Here is a 21,333-nt window from a genome sequence, read left to right as displayed (position 1 = left end):
AGATAATATATAATACGAAGAAGTTTATTATAAGGATAATATTACAAATATTGTGTAAATACAAACAGATATTGTAAATATATATGGATATACTAAACTATTTATTATACATATATGTATATGCATATAACAAGTTAAGGGTTGAAATTATATATTATTTTGCGTAGCTTATTGGTAAAACAACTTAAAATTTTGGCGACTGAAAGCATTAAAATCGGAATTTGTTATTTTGTTTTTATTCCGTTCAGTCAATTCAATTTTTAATACATTTGGTGGATTATTTTATTATTAAACAAAATTTGAACATAAATGAGGGCCATAAAAATATTATGATCCGGATACGTAGCAACTCTTATTATCATAGTAATAGTTAATTTTAATTTTGTTCACATAGATTCCAAATAACAGTTTTAGTACATAAACATTGAAAATAGAGTAGTTTTTAAAACATTTCATCAAAAAGTAAAAGATTTTCAACCTTAACTAATGTAAGTATAAACATATATGCATAGCTTATATAATAAAGAAATATAATATGATTGTCCATGTGTCTATATATGTGAAGTATGTGAAAATAACTATATTTTGATTTTAAAAAATAATAAATGGTATACTTGTATCAAAATATTAAGTTTTTTTCTATAATTGCAGCATTCATTGCCATCATAAGTTAACCACAAATCAATTATTTTCTCTTGATACGACACAGGGGCGTAGCTACCAGCCGTATCAAAAATACGGGGCCCCTAAGACAGGGGACCCCCAACGTTCGTAAGCAAACATGTTTTAATGCATCAATGACAAAAAAAAAATCACAAAAAGCGAATTAATCGTAAATTCTTTGTTCAATCAAATTTAATGTCGTTAAAAAAGAACACGATTTATTGTTTTATTTCATAAATAACAACAATTAAAATAATCATAAAAACTTTCTTCCAACTAAACTTAAATTCAAAAAAAAAACATAAGTGTCTATAATGTAAAATTATAATTTTAGAGGGTTGTGATAGAATAGAAAACAAACATTTTATTAAGTCATTTCTTGATTAGATTGTGCAAATTATATAATCAAAATTAATGTAGCAGTTTGCTACATATCTCAAAAAATTAAAGGATTGGAGCGTAACGACTCTTTTTAAAAACATAAACATAATCAATAATCAGAATTGATTTCAAATATTTATTCAATTTTAAAATTAATGACTTATCGCAGGCTCATAATATTTTTGTATCTAAGATGGTTATGATCATGAAAAGTTTGATCAAAATCGTCAATTCTATTTCCAATTGCGAAAAAGCGATTCGGTCGATATATTCCGAACAGTTTTTGATATTGAAACGAAGGCGAAAATTTTAGCACTCTTCTCCTAATTTCAAGTAATCGACTCGGCCTATCGTTGGAAAACCAAACATTTTCTGGCAAAAACAAAAACTTTTTCGTCGGGAAGTTAAATACTTCGATGGTACAGCAGTCAAACCATTCTTAATTTAAGCAGAAACTTCATCAAAAACTATAGCCATCATAAGCTATAAATGATTTAATAAATGTGTATATTGAATTTGAATTGTTTAAAATTTTAATAAATTACTACCTGAGGGGGCTTCCAAAAAAATTTTGATACCGGGCCTCGCCAATGCCCGCTACGCCCCTGATACGATATGAAAAATAATAGTCAGTTTTTATTTTAAGTCAATCATTTGTTGTTAATATGATATTTGGACACAAATAATATACTAAATCAATCCATAAGATTTTTTTAACTTCCCTTGGGGTAGTTATAGTAAAGGGCCGAAAATCAAAAATAAAAATTTTTGCATATCTTGGCGTTTTGAAGGTTTCTGAACATATTGGCATACCTCAGAAAAAATGGATGTGTGTGTGTTTTGTATGTCCGCATTTTTTCGTCCACGTTTTTGGGAGCACGGATCAACCGAGTTAAATGGTTCAAAAAAACATTCGATTCCTACTGATAGGAAAATGTGCTGATTAGTTTTTGGCGCAGGCAGGCCCAGCCATTTCGAAGATACAGAGCTAAATGTGCAAAAAATTGCAGTTTTTGAGAGAACTAATTCTAACTGAAGTTTTAATATACTTTAAACAAGTAATTTCAACTTTGCAATTCAGCTTATATAATTCTTATAAAGGGTATGGGCGCATTGCCATACAGAATCGGCCCCACCCTGGTATTTAAATAATTTATGCGCCATTTTATAGGTCTATTTGATAAAAACCGATATACCAATTTTGAACTTTGTACCTCATCTTATGGCCGAGATATCATTGAAAATATGCCAAAGTGGCCCCTTCTTTCAAACTCACTTTTTGGCGAAACCATAAAAGATATCGAAAAAATTTTTACGTGATTCTACTCACATTGACTCAGACCACATTATGTAGAACAATCGATTCCAAAAAATCGTTTACTATTAGCTGAAAAAGACAAAATAATTTTTCAATTGATTATTTCGGGTAGTGCATTTATTTGGACCACTTTCTAATTAGCGTTATTCGAAAGCCTAATGTTTTTTCTTTAAGTACTGCAAATATTGCTCAAATCAATTTAGTGGAACACATTGGAAAATTGAAAAGAACAGAGCAAGTACACCCGCGCGTAACGCTTATAGTACCCTGCAATTGCATAGAGTTCGTTCGGACGCAAAACAGTGCGCGATGCGCCGAAACCATTCTTAAGAAATTCTGAATGCGAAAATATTTATTTTATAGTTATATATGTATACATACATATGAAATATTGATATAATGAAACATTTTAGTTTCAACAAACACAAAAAAACTTTTGTTTGAATGATAGTTGTAACATTGTGACAATAAAGCCCTTATTGTGACCCTTCTTTATCAGTACTACAATTTCATTTGATGTAAAAAAATAATACCTCTAATAAAATATAGCTGAATGTACTTTGTATAGTTTGCTATGAAAAATAAATAAAAAAAAATTCACGTAGAAGCTTTATGTAATTTACAAAAATTATTACTGAAAGTATTCTAATAATCATTATTTTTATAATATAAAATATATTAATTAATTTATTTCAAAAATTATATTATTTATAAATATAATATTTGTATCTTTTGTGTGGTTTATGCAAAAGATCGTGTTTTTTTAACTAATTTTGTATTAGCTAATTCGCATCTACTTATAATATAGTGACATTTTAAATGCATTTAATTTCAGTATATATTTTTAACTTTCCGTAAGTAAGTTATTGTAATCGCTCAAAAATCGCAATCGAAAATGTTTGCACATCTTCACGTTTCGAAGGTTTCTGAACATTTTGGAATACAATAGAAAAAAATTATATGTGAGTATGTGTATTTGTGTTATATTTCGTGTATGAATGATGTAATGAACATTCGATCCCTTTTGATGAGGAGACGTACTGATTAGTTTTTAACAAATACAAGTCGGAGATACGGAGCAAAGATAGAAACCGAGTTTTCAAGAGAACGAAAAATCCGATTTAAATGAATCAAAAAAGCTTTTGCTTTTTTGGACAAGATTTTTTTTTTTTTAAAAAAACATATAGTTTTTTTTTAATTCTCAAAATTATTATCGAAAATAATTCGTATCAAATAATTAATTTTAATTTTGCTATTCAGTTTATGCAATTCTTAGATAATATCCTTCATTCTAACTCCGCTTCATTAAGTTTTGTTCATTCACTTTTCAGGCTAACATATTTAAACGCCATCGTTCAATTTAAGAGCACTTTTATTTTGTCTATAAATTCGAATAATAAAAGTTAGTGTATTTATAATAATATATTTGAAAGCATTCAATATTCTTATTTCATTATAGTACGGGAAGTTCCAGTAATTTGCCTTAAGGCACGATACACCACTAGTTTTAGTGATTTAATTAATATAGTAAAACTAATAATGCCTAAAAATTTCAAACTCCGTGAATTTATACATATAACTATAAAATAAATATTTTCGCATTCAGAATTTCTTAAGAATGGTTTCGGCGCATCGCGCACTGTTTTGCGTCCGAACGAACTCTATGCAATTGCAGGGTACTATAAGCGTTACGCGCGGGTGTACTTGCTCTGTTCTTTTCAATTTTCCAATGTGTTCCACTAAATTGATTTGAGCAATATTTGCAGTACTTAAAGAAAAAACATTAGGCTTTCGAATAACGCTAATTAGAAAGTGGTCCAAATAAATGCACTACCCGAAATAATCAATTGAAAAATTATTTTGTCTTTTTCAGCTAATAGTAAACGATTTTTTGGAATCGATTGTTCTACATAATGTGGTCTGAGTCAATGTGAGTAGAATCACGTAAAAATTTTTTCGATATCTTTTATGGTTTCGCCAAAAAGTGAGTTTGAAAGAAGGGGCCACTTTGGCATATTTTCAATGATATCTCGGCCATAAGATGAGGTACAAAGTTCAAAATTGGTATATCGGTTTTTATCAAATAGACCTATAAAATGGCGCATAAATTATTTAAATACCAGGGTGGGGCCGATTCTGTATGGCAATGCGCCCATACCCTTTTAGAGAATGTTACAGTGTTACAGTATTTATTTATAATAATCTATTTGAAAACATTTAATATTCCTCGATATATTTCGTTACGGTACGGGAAGGTCCAGCAATTTGCCTTAAGGCACGATGCCATACACCACTAGTTCTATATTTAAATGTTTAACTTTTCGAAACATTTAATGTTCTAATTTTATCGAAAATATCTAATATGAAATCAATATTTCTTATGCAACATTAATTTGTATCGAACTCAACATTTTTAAATTTGAATTAAATTTTTAAATTTGAATTTATCGCTTTTGAACTTACCTCCAAAATAATTCATTTTGTTTTGCGGATACAGGTTGGTACTACCGAGCGAAGTGAACACAAAGAGCTCGCCGACAAGACTGACAAAATCATCGTTCTTTCCTTCCGAGCTTGCCTCTTGTGAAGAACGTGGTAACAAAACTATAACATTCTAGTGAAAAATATTGGTAAAGAGATGTTCTACGGGTATAGAAGTTCATATAAAATATTAACAAAATGTCCATAGCAAGTGAACCCGTCGAGATGGATGAAGATGAAGTGGCGTTTACCAAAGCCCGTGAGTTGACCGACGAAGAAAAGGTAAAATTAACCCAACAAGACACGCGACTTGTGAGTTCTTTTAAAGCAAATAAGTTAGAAATAGATTCCAAAAAGAACTGGGATTTGTTTTATAAACGAAATGATACCAGATTCTTTAAAAACCGGCATTGGACTACACGTGAATTTGAAGAATTACTAGATGATAAATCCGAGCACAGTACGCCAAAGAAAATGCTAGAAATAGGATGTGGCGTTGGTAATTTAATATACCCCTTGATTGAAGATAAATTGAATAGGTATTTCATATATGCTTGTGATTTATCTGAAAGAGCAGTCGATTTGGTGAAATCAAATTCCTTGTATGATGAAAATATAATGAAGGCTTTTCAATGCGACATAACCAAGAATGATATTTTCCAGTATTTGGAAAATGATTCTATAGACATAGTTACTGCAGTTTTTGTTTTATCAGCGATACATCCAGATAAGTTCAGTATAACACTGCGAAATATCTTTAATATCTTGAAACCAGGAGGTGTATTGTTGTTTCGAGATTATGGATTGTATGATATGGCTCAATTGAGGTTCAAACCTGGAAATAAAATAGCTGATAACTTTTATGTACGGCAGGATGGTACTAGGTATGTAAAATTATCTTATCTTCATATTTTTTGATGAATGCAATGGGCTAAGTAACCCAAATGTACATTTTCTTTAGTCTCATAGAAAAAAATTACATTTCTTACCTTACATGATGATTTTGGCAGGCTCCCTCATCAGAGAGAACCCAAATATAAAAATATGTTGATGTTTCTGCCCACTGACCTTACTAAAATTTATTTAGTCTCAATTGATATTTTATGAGTGAATATTAATTCCGTACTTACTTCCAGGTCATTCTATTTTTCTACCGAGTATCTTGAAAGCCTTTTGAAATCGGCAGGATTTAAAATCATTTCAAACACCTATATTCATAGACGTACTGTGAATATAAAAAGCAACATTGATGTTCCTAGAATATTTGTTCAAGGCAAATATATGAAGCCTTACAGTTGATACAGGTAATTTCTGCAATTATTATTATTAGTTATTAGTTATTTGAAATTAACATAGTATAATTACATACATTTTTGGTTGTGTTTTTTAGTTATTTTGTTAGCTTGCTTAATAATTTATTACTGTTGTATTCTCATACTGTGATGATATTATAGTTCAATTGATCGCTGTGATATTAACTATTGCAATGTCTTTCGCTCCTATCTGACTAGACAAAAATAACTTTATAAAAGTTTTATTTGAAATGTTCATGGATTAATTTCCTTATCTTTTTTTTTCAGAATCTGAATGAATCTTTGGAAATTAACTTGACTGATATCAAAATTATCAATTTGAACAGGTAATTATTCATAAAATTCTTTTTAATGTTTATTAATGATGATTTACGGCAGGCTCCCTCATCAGAGAGAACCCAAATATTAAAATGTGTTGATGTATATCTGCCCACTGAAATATTAGAAATAATTTTAAAAAATGTAATTGTATTTTTAGATTTTATTAATCTGTTTTTCTTTCTTTTTTAGCATTTCTGAAAGAATGCTTCATAGAAGATTCTATCTTCTATGGAAATATTCTGCTTTATTATCAAATGTAAGTAACTTCTATTGTCTTATGAAGTACATAAGTTCAAAATATATTGTCTTCTTTCTCAAATTTTCTAATAAGTTAAAAGAATGATGAAATTATAGTTTAGATTTTGCTGTGATATCTAACTAGCAATGTATGATAACCCACCCATCTCTGAATTTTTTTTTTTGTATACCGTACATCTTTTTTTTTTTTTTTTTTTAACTTTTTTAAAATTTATTCATTACTTTTTTCTTTCCAGTATAATTAAAATTACTCAGTAACTGCAAAACTAAAAGAAATATCAAGATCATTTGATCTGATGAGAAAACCACGCAGACTTTCTTGTCTCAATTAAGCAAGGTAATCACATAATAAACTATATAATCTACAGTCTTTTATGATGAAATTATAGTTCAATTGACTTTACTGTGATATCTAACTAGCAATTGTCTTTCGCTCCTATCTGAATATTTTTTTGTATACGCCAAATCTTTATTCAATTTAAAATTGACTTTTAAAATTCATTACTTTTTTCTTTCAGTATGATTGAAATTACTCAGAGGCTACAAAACTAAGAATTATCATCATGATATTTCAATCCGATGTAAAAGCCATGCAGACTTTCATGTGCTGAAATAAGCAAGGTAATTACATAATGAACAGATTACTACATAATCTCCAGTTTTTTTATGATGAAATTATAGTTCAATTGACTTTACTGTGATATCTAACTTGCAATTGTCTTTCGCTCCTATCTGAATATTTTTTGTATACCCCAAAACTTACCATTTAAAATTAACTTTTAAAATTGATTCAGTACTTTTTTTTCAGTATGGCTGCAATTACTCAGTGGCTAGAAAACTACCAATTATCATGTTAATTGGATCCGAGGTAAAAAAAACATGCAGACTTTCATGTGCTTAACTGAGCAAGGTAATGATAAACAAATTACTAAATCTATATTCTTTTATGATGAAATTATAGTTCAATTGACTTTACTGTGATATCTAACTTGCAATTGTCTTTCGCTCCTATCTGAACTCTTTCATAATCATCTTTATTTTGAACTCACTTCAAAAGTCTAACTCTTTGGGTTTTTTTTTTTAGATCCATTACCTGAATCTGGTGATGCTGGTGAAACGAAATTTTGAATAAGGTAAATTTTATACATTATATTTTATAATAAATTTTTACTTATGATGATATTATAGTTCAATTGAAAGTTCTATGATATTTACTTAGCAATGTCTTTCGCTCCTATCTGATTTTTATGAAGCACATAAATTTATTATAAAACTTTTAGTATATCCTAATATGTATTTTTCTTTTAATTCAGATTTAGCATATGGGAGATCTTTACACCAAACAGATTATCAATCAAGGTTAGTTTTTTAGTTATTTCATCACATTTTTTGTTACATGATGAATTAAACTTCAAATGATTTTCTGTGAATTTTCATTATATTAGCTCTATCTGAATATTATTTCAATTCAAAATAATTACTGGATATAACTGAAATCATTAATAACAAAAACATTTTTGTTTCAGTTGGATCTCTTTAAGGCGCTGATGAAATTAATACTATATGTATGAGATAAAAATCACATTGTGTATTATAGTAATTCTTAATAAACTATGTACTCACATAACAGATTTATTTTAGTTCAAATAACATTTAGATTCAAAGTACAGATTCAATAGTTTCAGCATATGTTTCATTAAATAGCTTCGTAAGCATCAGCTTCTGGATTTTGATTCCCATGTCCATTCAAAAACAATTCCAGCTCATCTCGTTTCTTTTTATCTTTCTTATTACTCTTCTTTTTCTCTTTATCTTTGCTCTTTTTAGATTTTTTGTGCTTCTTTGTTTCCTAAAATAATTTATTAAATATTACCATAAATTTAAAAAATCATAAATAAAAATTTAACACTGAAAGTTACAGTCAATACTTCAACAAATAAAGACATAATTAATTTATTACATTAATGATTACTATCTGTTGCACCAAAACAAATAAAATATAAACATTTTGCTTTTAAATGAAACAAGACTGCAAAATGATTTGATGTTTAATTTTTACCTTCGTCTCCTCTATTAAACCTTGGTTAATACTACATGTACCAGTGGAATCCTCCCCACCTGTTTAATTTTAATGATAAATTATAAATTCAATAAATTAATCAAAATTTAACAATGTTGCCTATACCTTCAGGTGACCTTCTCACTTTTGAAGAACTTGGTATCCATTCATCAGAACCAAAGTTAACCTCCAACTCATCACTTTTTAGACTATCAAAATCATTCTCTTCATTGGTGGGTTGATCATAATTAGAAAGTGGTTTAAAATCACCAATATCCTGTTTCGACATATTGATATTGAAATTATTTTTTGTAGAGTGAGAAAATGTTTTGCCATTTGAAACCATTTTATTAGAATTTTGTGTATTAAATTCTTCTGTAATCTCTTCTGCACCATCAATTTCCTCTTGGAATGTTGCAACTAAAGGATTTCCAATTTCTGCATCACTAGAATAAAAGAATTGCTTTTTAAATCAATTGCATGCTTATGAGCATTAAGTAAAATTAATAAATGGTACAAAATTGTTCTTGTAATAAAGTTTTTAGTAAACAATAATCTTTGTATATATACCTATCACTGTCATGTTTATCATCAGCCACTGCAGAACCTCCAACATCATCTAAGAAGCTCCTGTCTAAAGCATCATCAGGACAAAAATCTTCCACGGTGTTCAATTGACTTTTATACAAATGCTTACTGAAATTAATATAAAATTAATTAATAGAAATAATTATATATTTTTTTAAATAATGTATAGTTTCTGTTACCTGTTACTATTTGTATGTTGTGCAGAATCAGTTTTTATAATTTTATTCTTAACATCCATATTTCTTTGTTCAGATGATGAACCTAATGCTTCACTATTTTGTTGACAGATTTGTGGTGATTTGAGATTGGCCGTCAAATTTGGAACTTGGCTATATTTAGTAGGGTCACTATTTACTACAACTGGTTTACCTGCAACTATTATCGGATGACCTGCACCAATTGTAACTGTGCTATGGCTTTGTATTGGAATGTCTTTGCGTTCGTTTGTGCTATCTTGAGCATTATTAGATGTTGGTATAACATTTGTTGGAATCTTAGCATTGTGGTCTGCAATTTGCCGTCTCTTTTTAACCAAGTTGTCTAGAAATTTGTTATAATTTGATTCATCAGATTGCTGTAAAGGATAAATTGAAAATCAAATTCATATTAGGCAATGGTATTACTAATTATCTTCCATATTTAAAAATATTCTACATTATTATTTATAAAATTTTATTTTAATGTAATTATACATTTGTTTATTTTTAGTATATGATTATTAATTTTTAAAGATATTACATATTAAGCTAAAATTATAACTAATTTTAATATGTTTCCATGGCATCACAATATTATAAGTTGCAAAATTATAGACTCAGTTTTAATGTGAAATTACAATCACATTTTGTACAAAATATTTCACCTGAAACAATAGAATCTCTTCTTTTGTAATATCTGTATCTCTCTTATTTCTCTCTAATAAAAGCTCAAGACTTAATCTCTGCAGTCTCAGAAATGGGAGTCCTAGAAACCGATGAAGTAAATGTAGGCCAAATCCATTTCTCATGGAACTTTCTGCATACAAGGTTTCACCAGATCTCCTACATTAAAAATTATTTGTCTCAATTAAGAAATTATAACTAAATGTTTTACTCATTTTGAACTAACGACTTGCAAGAATTTGGAAAACTAATTACTTATATGCTTAAAGTTGTAATGATAAGATCATTTTTTATTCTAGAAAAGTTACTTTATTAAGCCAAGTAATTGTTCTTGTATATTAGCAAAAAAATAAAATTCTAGCACATAGAATAATAAACAACTTACATAAAATTTTCAATAAATCCTGATACTTGTCCATTTGTAACTGCTTGATGATGACTCATATCACAATGATTGCCTAATATTAAAACTGGAATATCATCAGGAACTTTAGCCAGCTCCTTGCAGACATAGTCAAAGGTCCTATCAATATATAAAAATTCATTTAGCATAAATTTATATTATTATTTTATAAACATATTCTATCTTTTTTATTCACCAAGATTTAGTAACATCCATCATCAATATAACTCCATGAGTGCCTTTGTAAACATCTAAAAATTCAGCGTCCAGAGCAGGTGGGCATGCATCTATAGGACTTGTCGTCAGAGATAATTTCAAACCACTATTTTGGGGTCTGGATTTTCCTCTATCAACAACATCCCATACTTCCACCTGAAAGTAATATATAAAAACAGGTTCAAAATAAATAGATTCTATATGGTCTTCAGAAGTGTTGCCAAAATAACTCCAAATTAACATTATTAATTAAACTAATTGATTTTTTTTATTAATTTTTGCTGTTTTCGCTATGTATATTATTAATTACTACACTTTTAAAGGCTTGTGTGCACTGTAATTATTGGAAGAATGAAAAACAACAATTGACATAAAAATAGAAATATTTATTAAATGGTTGATGGGCCTAGTTTTGTGACTAACTGAATACTGAATTTTAAATTTTAAAATATAATATAAAAATTATTATAACTGCCTGGAAGGGAGAGTTCACAAATATACACTAATACTACTATAAAATTTTGGGAATATTTATTTATGGGATTTTTCTATAATCCCACAATTTGGTACATGAATACATAGGTTTAAAAAGATATAATAATAACAAAAAATATAAAAAGGGATGCGGCATATTTACTTAAGCTATGGAAAAAATATGGAAAAATTATAAGATTTGCACCTGCATCCTGTGCTCACTTAAACTAAACAATGATCATAATATATTTAACACATTCTTAATAGTAGTATTAAAGTCGTAATAAGTATTTAATGATATTCAGTTAAGATCTAAAATAACATTAGATTTTAAATAATTTTTCATGAATATATAGTTTTATTCAACCTAATTCAACCCAATATAAAAAATAACAAAATCAAAACTTGCACCACAATAGAGACAAACCAAGATATACACGACCATCAAACGAGACAAAACCGAAACTTTCACATGAAACATGCTAAATCGAGTAAAGGACTTGCAAGTCCTCTGAGAAGTGCAAGCAGCCTTTACAATAAACTACCGGACGAACCAAAGACAATGACAGACTTAAAATTAAATTGAAAAATTACATAAGAGACAAATGAAACAAATGAGTTAAAATCCCTATTTTAAATACTATATTACTTCTGTTTTGTAAAAATATTAATTACAATTAAGTATAAGTTGTATGTATGTACGCAAGCGTTCTGTGTGTGTATATATGTGTGTATAATAGTAATAAGTAAAAATATATGTCTTAATGTTTAAGTCTGTTACATAAAATTTAGATTTTATTTTTGTTATAATTGCTGTGATCTCTCATACCAGAACAATTGTCTGACTGAGATACAGTATGTATGAATTATATCAAATAAATAAATAAATAAATAAATAAATAAATAAAAATTACCTTTACAATATCATCTGTAGCTTTGAAGGCCCATTGAATAGAAGCAACTTGAATTTGTTCAGTAGGAACATATTCTTCTATAAAACCTCTGCCTTGCAAGCGTTCTAATAAACATGATTTACCAACATTGCGATCGCCCTTGATTATGATTTTCACTAAAACATAGGATATAAATTTTAATATTTCAGTAAAATAAAATTAGTAAAAAAACAAATAGAGCAAAACAGTTTCCATATTTATAAATATATGGAAATTTGAGCAAAAAATCATAGATAAGGATAAACTTGACACTGAATACCTAGATACAATAATTCTTATAAACATTAAATACATATATACGCTGGATGGATATCTTTTTTTCATATATTATCAATCAAGATTAATATATTGTATATATAAAGTTCAGTACCTAATTTGCAAAACGATAGCTAACTTTTGTGGTTTAGAGCAATCCGATTGTGGTATTTTAATATTATAAAGAAAAAAGAACAATTCATCAAGAACACCATATGTACAAAAGACAACAGGCATTTTTACCAATAATTATAGAATTTGTCAATCTCAAACTTGATTGAATCTCCAAATTAGGAATATAATAGAAAGTATCATATAACATAAAATGGGTATATAAAGTTAGTATTGAATTATTTGAAACCTAGATTTTATGAGATAACCTAACCTTTAAAATATCTTCAGACTTTAAGGTAAAATCTTTCTCTAACATAGTATATTTTTTTAATATTCTATTTCTATTAATACTATATTATTCACATACTGTTATATTGAACTCCTTTCGAAAATTTCTTCTGCAGAGTACCAGGCATGGCCTGGTGACTGGGGGGGGCATTCGAAGCATTTTCTGCTTTTCCAGCTAGTCTTTTGAAAGCTGAAAACATATCAACGCTGATATGTTAACTTCTCCATAAATACTTTAATTAAGCTGTCGAACACGTCTTACTTTTACGACCAACATATGCACTATAAATTTAAACCATTATAAATTAACTAGTTATAAAATATTCATTTAAGTAATTAAAAATAGAGGAGTGGTGAGTCAAAATAAGATTGATGTTATATTAGTTTTATATGACATTTTCATCAACATTGCAAATTCCTCTGCCACTAGTTGCAAGCTGCAACAAGGCAATGTCAACTCAAGTCAATATGTCACAAGACAAGGTTGGCTAAATAATTAATTTACATAAAATATATGGAAAAATGAGGAAATTATTTTTATTATATTCGCATTGAATTGTTTAGGATTATTAAATTGAAAAAAATAATAGTGTTTTATTTAATATTTCTAAATGAAATACTTTTACATCTTGAAACATTATCGAAATTTTATGACAGATGATACGAAAGTTAAAATATGTAGAAGGAAGTAATCTTTATCATTTCCTGTAGAAGAAATTAAGATTTTCAGAAGAAAATTCTAGTTTTTTTTAAAAAAATTTTATCCTTTCTCGATGTGTCAAGCGATTCGAATCGTTTAAAATAAAATACAAAAAGGGCTATGCTTTGCATGAGCCGAAATTTGACATTTCGTCGTCGTTTTCTAAAAAACGGCTGAACCTATTTTAAAAATTTAGATGATATTTTATGTAACTCAATGAGGATTCGTATTGATTAGATTTGCGTAACGATCGGTCCAGCCCTTTCTTTATAAATAACGGAAAAATACAAAAATTTTCGTCTACGTTTTAGCCAAAAATCTTAAACCGCTTTTGAAAATTCAAAATTGATTTTGGTCAATTTGGCCAGGCTATTTTCTCGCAATTAATTGGAAACCAAAATTTTTGATAATTTTACTGAAAATTGGCTTATTGATAAAGTCCATTGTCTAAACTAACATTCTAAGATCTTTAGACGTACAAAATATGATAATTGTCCGTGTTTTTAGAAAATGCTAACATGTGTTATGTATCAAAGTATGTAGGCGCCTGTTCATTTTCATATATGTTTATTAAATTTGTACAAAATTGAATAATCTGTATTTGTCCATAAGGCCCTAGAGATACTGCAGTATATTTATAAATTTATTTATATAAATAACTAATTTTCCATTTCTTGACACGAAGAAGTGCATGTTACTTAAGTCTTTTGCCTTAAAAGATACGAAAAAACTTTGTTCGTACAAAAGATGCAGAATAAAATTACGAATAAAATGGTATTTAAATGGTATAAATGGTATATAAATAAAGTGGCAGTAAAATGCCACTTACTCTCACTATATTTTTTTATTAACTATTAATAGGCAATACATTTTAATTTTTCTACATGGTGCCTGAGATCATCAGAATGCCAAATATGTCGAAGGTTTGGTCTTATTGAGAAATTCATATGGTAATAGCTATTTCAACAGTTTCAATAATTACAACAAAAGATTCAATAAAAAATGAAACAAAATAAAATTATCAATATGTCAAAAGTCATGCATAAATACAAAATATTTACCAAGCTGTGTCAGATAACATTCTTATTATATTAAAACAATTTACTGAGTTAAATGGTGTATTCGTTTATAAAAATACATAAAAGCTATAATAAAAATAATAACATACTTTCTGTCAAGAATATAATATTTTCCTGTTCAGAATGCAATCACAAAATTATTATATTTATAATTGCATTCAAAATTCATATAAATATATGTATTAAATATTGAATAATAATATGAAGTTAATTTTGGTTAGAGTATAGTTATAAAACTGATGTTGCATCACACACAGCACTAATAATATTAAAAGATATATATCATTTGCATAATTTAATCAAATAAATTAGCAGCAATGATACAAAATTTAAACCAAATTTTTACAATTTTTTCACAATTTACCAAATTTTATAAAACAACAAATTTTTATTAACTAAACAAATTTAATTATACTGTACTTGAACTTCTTCTACCAAAAGATGAGTAGGCAATCCCAGCTTCATTTTCATAGTTTATACAATTATGATTTAATTTTTTCTAACCTTTATAGCATTTGCAACTATACCTTTTAACAAATGCAATTAATGAATTTATAAAATATAAAATTATACTATTTCCTTTACTTTTATATTTTATAATATCAAATCCTTGCGATTCATTACTAATAACTTGTGGTCTATAACGACGATTTTCTTTAAAAAATGCTTACTTTCACCATTGTCATCTTATAGCTGCTTAATAGGACTCTCAAGACCTGCTGCAAGCAATTCTACAACTTCATGTTCCAACCAGAATATTCCAATATAGATCCTATTTTATGACATTGGTATCATATTTTGTCTTTTGATCCTCTAACAATTTTGCCAATGGCGAATGACCACTAAATAGTGAATATCCGCCACCATTGCCCCACAGACTTGAAGTGCCATTCATACCAGATAAGAGAGATGTATAATTTAAACCGTTTTCCTCAAGAAAGCTAAAATTGCTATAAATTGATGTTGATTGATTTAAATCAATATCTTGCATACTTTTACTGTTTTCATCTATCCAATCTGTAGATAAAACCGTAGGTGATTCTATTGGAAGGCTATACAAAGACTTCATAGCCTTGTCTTCTCGTTCATTGTTTGAATCGTATTCTTCTTTCAAGTCTAAGTTATGTTTCATTTGAAGAATTGTTTGCAATGCGACATTAGTTCTAGCTCTTTTTGGTTTAGATTTAGCAGAGCCCGGTTGAATCATTCTCACTATAGCAGCCTTTTCATCATTATTTGTTGCATTTGAAGTATTTTCAAATACATCAGCACTGCAATAATAGTGATTAAATTAATTTATAAAATTTTATAAATAGTAATTTGATAGTAATAAAATGTTATTTTACCTTTTTGAAATTTTATCCAATATAAGCTTAGTCCATTTCAAGACTCTTTCACCACATACCTCATCTTGAGTAAAATCTGACAAAATTTCTTTATTTTGAGTCAAACCAAAGGGTATATAATTTGTCAATTCCAATTCTTCATCAAGTATACCATCACTATCATCTGCAATGCAATAATATTACTAAAACCACAATCGATTAAATATTATGCTTATTATAGCTTTAATTACCTATTCCAGAATCACTTTCAATTACATTGCTTGTTAATAATATAAAATGATTTTCCAATATTTTAAATGATTTTTTAAAAATAGTTTCACCAATCAGATGTTCTTTCCTCATAATCCATGACAGAAACAAGTAAGCTGCAATGAGAATAATTTAGCATATTGAAGAAATTAATTATCATTATTATCGATAATTAATATATATTATTCTCAGTAAATAAGTATGATTAATGTACCTGTTTTATACGATTCATCAGTTTTTTCCAATAGATAAAATAAATGTATGTAGTGTGTTAGAATAATTTGTTTCAAAATTTCCTCATCCTTTGATAATTCTGATTCCTTGCATACTGCATCAATAATTTTTGAATAGGAATATGTAACAAGTATAAACGCCTTAAAGAAATAAATAATACTTATATAACTAATTAATGTTATTTTAAGCTTGCTCACAAATATCAATATTTTTTAATTTTTTTAAAATTATAAATATAAATTAGTTGAGTACAAATAACACATACCTCAATACACTTTTTATTATTCAGTTGATTCATGACAGGGCATTCAATTTTCATGTCATAAATTGAATTATTCAAAACATAATACATCTGTTTTAAAAAAGCGCTTATATAGTCTTCTAGAGTAGAAATTTTGCTGCATTCACTATAATAAAAGAGAACAAGAAGTCTTAGATAAAAAAACATTGCTACTAAATGAATTTCATGGAATAATATTTATAATAATATTATACTTGTAATTTATATGTATTGTATTTTATATACTAAATAGATGTAAATTTTTTACAAAATCAGTAATATAGTACTCAATATAGTATTCAATAATAAATAACTGAATTAATTAGATTTTTTTATTGTGAGTGTAATCACAAACACTACTAAACTATTAATCGATACTAAAACAAAATATATGTAACTAATATAATAATAATACTGAATAATAGTAACAACTTACAATGTTTTATATTCTTCCAATAATCTCATCAAATTATTATGCGCCGGCATAAAAGATTGCACACATGAATTTGCTCGACAATACAAAGAGCAAATCTTAAGCGCATCCATTGAAGATGATTTGGGTTCCAAAAGAGCTAATTGGTTGTATGCATGACCAAAAGCTGGTGCTACTTTGATTGCTTGCCTTAAAAAAAAAAAACAAATGTAAATCTTGATTAAGTAAACTTCAAACAGTATTTTAATAAAGTTTTTCAATCAATACATACTCATAAAAATTTTGCGCCTGTTCTTTATGTCCTTGATATCTAGCCAGATCTCCAAGATGAACAAGGCAGTATTGTCCTACAAAGCTCAAATCCGTACTGGAATAAAAGCAATAATAACAATCCACACTATATATTACTACTTATAACTTACTTTTATATATATTTAAAAAAAATTATATACAATTCTTAAATAATACCTGATTTGCAGCACATCTTTATGAGCACCCCAAGTAGAATTCAGTAAATTTATGTAAAATCCTGATGCGCCAGATAAATACCACGATAATACAGCAGAAAACTCAGACTTTTGTGTGACATTGTACTTAAATTAAATCAAAATTAAGTTTTCAAAAAATATGACATTTATTTGTTAAAACTATAATCCATTAATCTATTATAGTGTATAGTACGAAATTATTTTAAACAAACCTCCTTATTTTTTATCAGATCTTGCAAAGATGAAATACAAAGTTTGAACCCAATATTCCATAAATCTTGATCAATTTTATTAGTGAGTGCATAGTTAATGTCAATAACGAATATATGACGATAAATATGCTGAAGCTCTTTTAGCAAAGCAATAACATTCAAAGTTGCAAAATCTTTAGGCTCAAATTTTGTTAGTTGTTCCTTTATAACATCAGCTTTCCTACAAAACAGTAAAAAGATATACATTATAGTAAATAATAAATAAGATATATACAATAGTAAAGATCTAAAAAAAATTGTGTCTTAAATGCATGTTACTTAAAACTTTTTATAATTCAATTTGATATTTATATTGTCGAAGATGTTTAATAACAGCAAAAAACTATCAGTTGCCTCAAATAAAAATAGTTTATGACATAAAGTCACAATGCTAAAAAGTTGAAGCATTTACAAATGTGTACAAAACATAATCTAAACTATTTATTAATCCCAAAATTTAGATGGGCGATAAAAGGTAGATTTTTTAAGAAATTGGTTCGAATGCTATTATTCAATAATAATGAACTAAATTTCTTCAATCTTCAATCTCGTAGCAATATTATATATGCCATGTGCATGTAAGCACTGATCTTCTAAAATTAATAGTTACTACAAATTAATACAAATGTATCAAACTTTTATTATTGTTGGATTATAGTAAACACCCAAACACACAAAATATATATGGGTATAATAAACAGTTTTTGACACAATAACAATTTGATTGTTTTCTCAAGCCTATAGCATTCCACATCACAAATAGATAAATATTTCCATTTATCTTCTTTGATTTACCTAAGAAATTCTATCGCTGCTTTTACAACCATGTCAATAAAACCAATGCATATAATAAATACTATGCAAAATATAACAATATTTTTTCAATTATTTATTATATTGTTATACTTTGGATGCGAATATTTAAATAAAATTCACTTTCATTTCACATATTTTTGACAAATCTGCCTGTAATCAAGGTTGACAGTTCAGACGTTGATAGCACTCAGAGACCACGTGATGGCAGGGTGAGGACTTTACAACGCTTGTGACGTTGTTCACTCCAGTCTCTTGAGCTCAATAGGCAAGGCGGCTGCGACATATTTCTCTCGTAGATGCACGCGGCTAATTTAAAATTGTCACACTGTCATGCTCTAATAAAAGATTCACTCTTATATAACAAAATTTTAAGCAACTATCAGAATCACGTTTGAATAATTTGGTTTGAATTTCTCTGTCATAGATTTGACAGTTGAAAATAAATATAAATACATATATTTGTCACCATGCAAAAAGTACAGGTTTTTAAACTTTGTAAGTTAACTTCTAGTATATTACTATTAAAATAAACAAAAATGTATTTTTCTGTATTTAAGAAATATGCAAATTGATTACATTCATATTTCTGTAGCTAAATATAATAGAAAAAAAAGAAAACTAAATTAAACATACGTATAAAAATATTTAAATATATTCTAAAAGAGTGTATGTATGTATATATGTATTTATATTTGGACTCGTTTTGTTATTATATTTAAATTTGTTATTTAGGTTATTATATTTAGACTCGTTATTTATGTTTATTTATATTTATATTAGATTTGTTATATATATTTATATGCATAGATAAAAGAAGTGTGTATGTATGTTTATATGTATTTTAGACTCGTATTAAAAGACTCGTTACTGTAGAAACAGAAATAAATTTATACATGTCATTTACCACAATTTATCATAACTTCTTCAGAATGAGCTAAAATGATTTAAAATACTGGTTAAAATAACGTATAAATCAACCATCCAAAAGTTTTTAGTGTCGCTTCCTATTGTAGTCGCTGCCTCTCGTACTAATCTATAATGTCACCATGTTTGAGGAAATTCTTGAATGTCAATTTTTGACGTCTTAAGACAAACAATTGTTTGTACTTGTTTACTCCCAAAACCATTTTAAAACCTAAAAACACGTCCAAATATATAGTGTAAAAAATAAACAAAACGAAGCAAGGAATTTAATAACATTATTGTTTTGTGAATACAAATTATTGACAACATGACAGAAAATCCTAAGCAAACTGAAGAAATAAAATCTAAAGTTACTGAGAAAGATGTTCCACCAGAGGTTGATCGAACACTAACAGATAAGTTAAATAAGAAGTTACTCTCATCATTCTTGGAACGAATGAATAACGGATCTATTGACAACGTTTTTAAAGATGACAAAAAATCCTACACTCCAGGTGGGGAAGACGATGAATTTGCACCTTAATATCTCCATCACAAAAGACCATTTTATATAAACTATTTGTAAAATAGCATATTGATATATTAATATAAAACTGCTTTATACAACTCCACGTATATTCAAATCTTCTTGTATAAAAATGTGATTCAGCTTTTTATTTGTGACTTGAACAAGTGAGCAATGATATTTATACTTTTATAAATGTGTGTTATTCAGGAACTATGAAATAAATATTCTATACTCTCTAAAACATAACTGTTTGATTTGTTGACATTTAATTTCAATGAAATTAAATAAACCATAAAACATACATCTATATGCAGAGCGTACGATAAAGCAACTATTATTAGGTAATGGTTCCAAAATCTTTCAAAGACATTTGCAGCTTTGCAGCTATAGCTTTAAATCCTCAGTTATGCAAATAATTTTGATGATTTTTATAAACACATTTTACTCAATTTGAATATAATAAATAACGAGTTAAATCCATGGACTACCATCCATGATTTTAACTTGTTAGTTATTATATTCTTAATAATAACAGTAACTTTTAATTATTCACGTTTTTTTAATGTACAAAATAGTTTATAGTTTATATATACTTTTTAGACACTATTTTGATATTACAAGTTAATTTGTGTCTTGAGCAGCTATCAAAAATATATTTTAAATTTTGTTTAAAAAAAAATTGAACCTGAAAAAAAAGATTTAATATAGGTATACGTGTATATTCAAATAAAATAATACGATTATAAAGCATGATTTATATTATAAATATAAAATAAATACACATATAAGTACATTTTACAACCAAATTACTTATTTAATGATTGCTAATTTAATTTTGATGCAAAAAGCATTCTTTCAAGCTCTTTTTAATATATAATCATATTAAAATCATTGTATTATATAATAAAATTTAATTCAATATAATTAACACACTGGTTATTAATTTACTACTAATAAATCTAAATTAAATTTATAAATACTGAAATGTAGGAATTTGTAACTTTGGTAAATTCGAATTTAAATCATTAGCCCTGCTGATCTATTGCATGAAAACTCTGA

The 21,333-nt window shown here is 27.3% G+C and overlaps 3 protein-coding genes, 3 non-coding genes and 2 pseudogenes across 6 annotated transcripts; 6 read left to right on the top strand and 2 right to left on the bottom strand.

Moving 5' to 3' along the window:
- Positions 1-5,014: 5,014 nt before the first annotated feature.
- On the top strand, positions 5,015-6,142 carry LOC113385432 (methyltransferase-like protein 6). Its single transcript, XM_026623279.1, has 2 exons — positions 5,015-5,727; positions 5,980-6,142. The coding sequence occupies exons 1-2, from the start codon at positions 5,042-5,044 to the stop codon at positions 6,140-6,142; spliced, it is 849 nt and encodes a 282-aa protein (XP_026479064.1). The 5' UTR covers positions 5,015-5,041.
- Positions 6,143-6,273: 131 nt separating this feature from the next.
- Positions 6,274-6,358, top strand: LOC113387122. Its single transcript, XR_003368087.1, has one exon. It is a non-coding gene; the product is annotated as a small nucleolar RNA snR60/Z15/Z230/Z193/J17 (small nucleolar RNA).
- A 740-nt stretch (positions 6,359-7,098) lies between these two features.
- On the top strand, positions 7,099-7,187 carry LOC113387117. Its single transcript, XR_003368082.1, has one exon. It is a non-coding gene; the product is annotated as a small nucleolar RNA snR60/Z15/Z230/Z193/J17 (small nucleolar RNA).
- A 202-nt stretch (positions 7,188-7,389) lies between these two features.
- LOC113387116 lies at positions 7,390-7,479 on the top strand (annotated as a pseudogene).
- Positions 7,480-7,670: 191 nt separating this feature from the next.
- Positions 7,671-7,757, top strand: LOC113387123. The gene has a single exon (XR_003368088.1). It is a non-coding gene; the product is annotated as a small nucleolar RNA snR60/Z15/Z230/Z193/J17 (small nucleolar RNA).
- A 148-nt stretch (positions 7,758-7,905) lies between these two features.
- On the top strand, positions 7,906-7,977 carry LOC113387127 (annotated as a pseudogene).
- A 454-nt stretch (positions 7,978-8,431) lies between these two features.
- On the bottom strand, positions 8,432-13,171 carry LOC113386003 (rab-like protein 6). The gene is made up of 10 exons (XM_026623819.1): positions 13,046-13,171; positions 12,271-12,425; positions 10,863-11,038; positions 10,649-10,786; positions 10,245-10,422; positions 9,562-9,956; positions 9,365-9,490; positions 8,921-9,240; positions 8,795-8,853; positions 8,432-8,584 (listed from the first exon to the last, which is right to left on the bottom strand). The coding sequence occupies exons 1-10, from the start codon at positions 13,164-13,166 to the stop codon at positions 8,432-8,434; spliced, it is 1,821 nt and encodes a 606-aa protein (XP_026479604.1). The 5' UTR covers positions 13,167-13,171.
- A 2,346-nt stretch (positions 13,172-15,517) lies between these two features.
- LOC113386002 lies at positions 15,518-18,865 on the bottom strand. The gene is made up of 11 exons (XM_026623817.1): positions 18,822-18,865; positions 17,988-18,207; positions 17,756-17,880; positions 17,559-17,654; positions 17,291-17,476; positions 16,840-16,981; positions 16,566-16,714; positions 16,412-16,456; positions 16,322-16,350; positions 16,092-16,254; positions 15,518-16,016 (listed from the first exon to the last, which is right to left on the bottom strand). Exons 1-11 carry the CDS (start codon positions 18,851-18,853, stop codon positions 15,518-15,520), a joined length of 1,686 nt encoding a protein of 561 aa, XP_026479602.1. The 5' UTR covers positions 18,854-18,865.
- Between the last annotated feature and the right edge of the window lie 2,468 nt (positions 18,866-21,333).

This window comes from Ctenocephalides felis, unplaced genomic scaffold (assembly GCF_003426905.1).
Source record: "Ctenocephalides felis isolate EL2017-DRISC unplaced genomic scaffold, ASM342690v1 CF-g0.4_SCAFFOLD_03571, whole genome shotgun sequence".
Classification (NCBI taxonomy): domain Eukaryota; kingdom Metazoa; phylum Arthropoda; class Insecta; order Siphonaptera; family Pulicidae; genus Ctenocephalides; species Ctenocephalides felis.
This window is presented reverse-complemented; position numbering and strand designations above follow the sequence as displayed.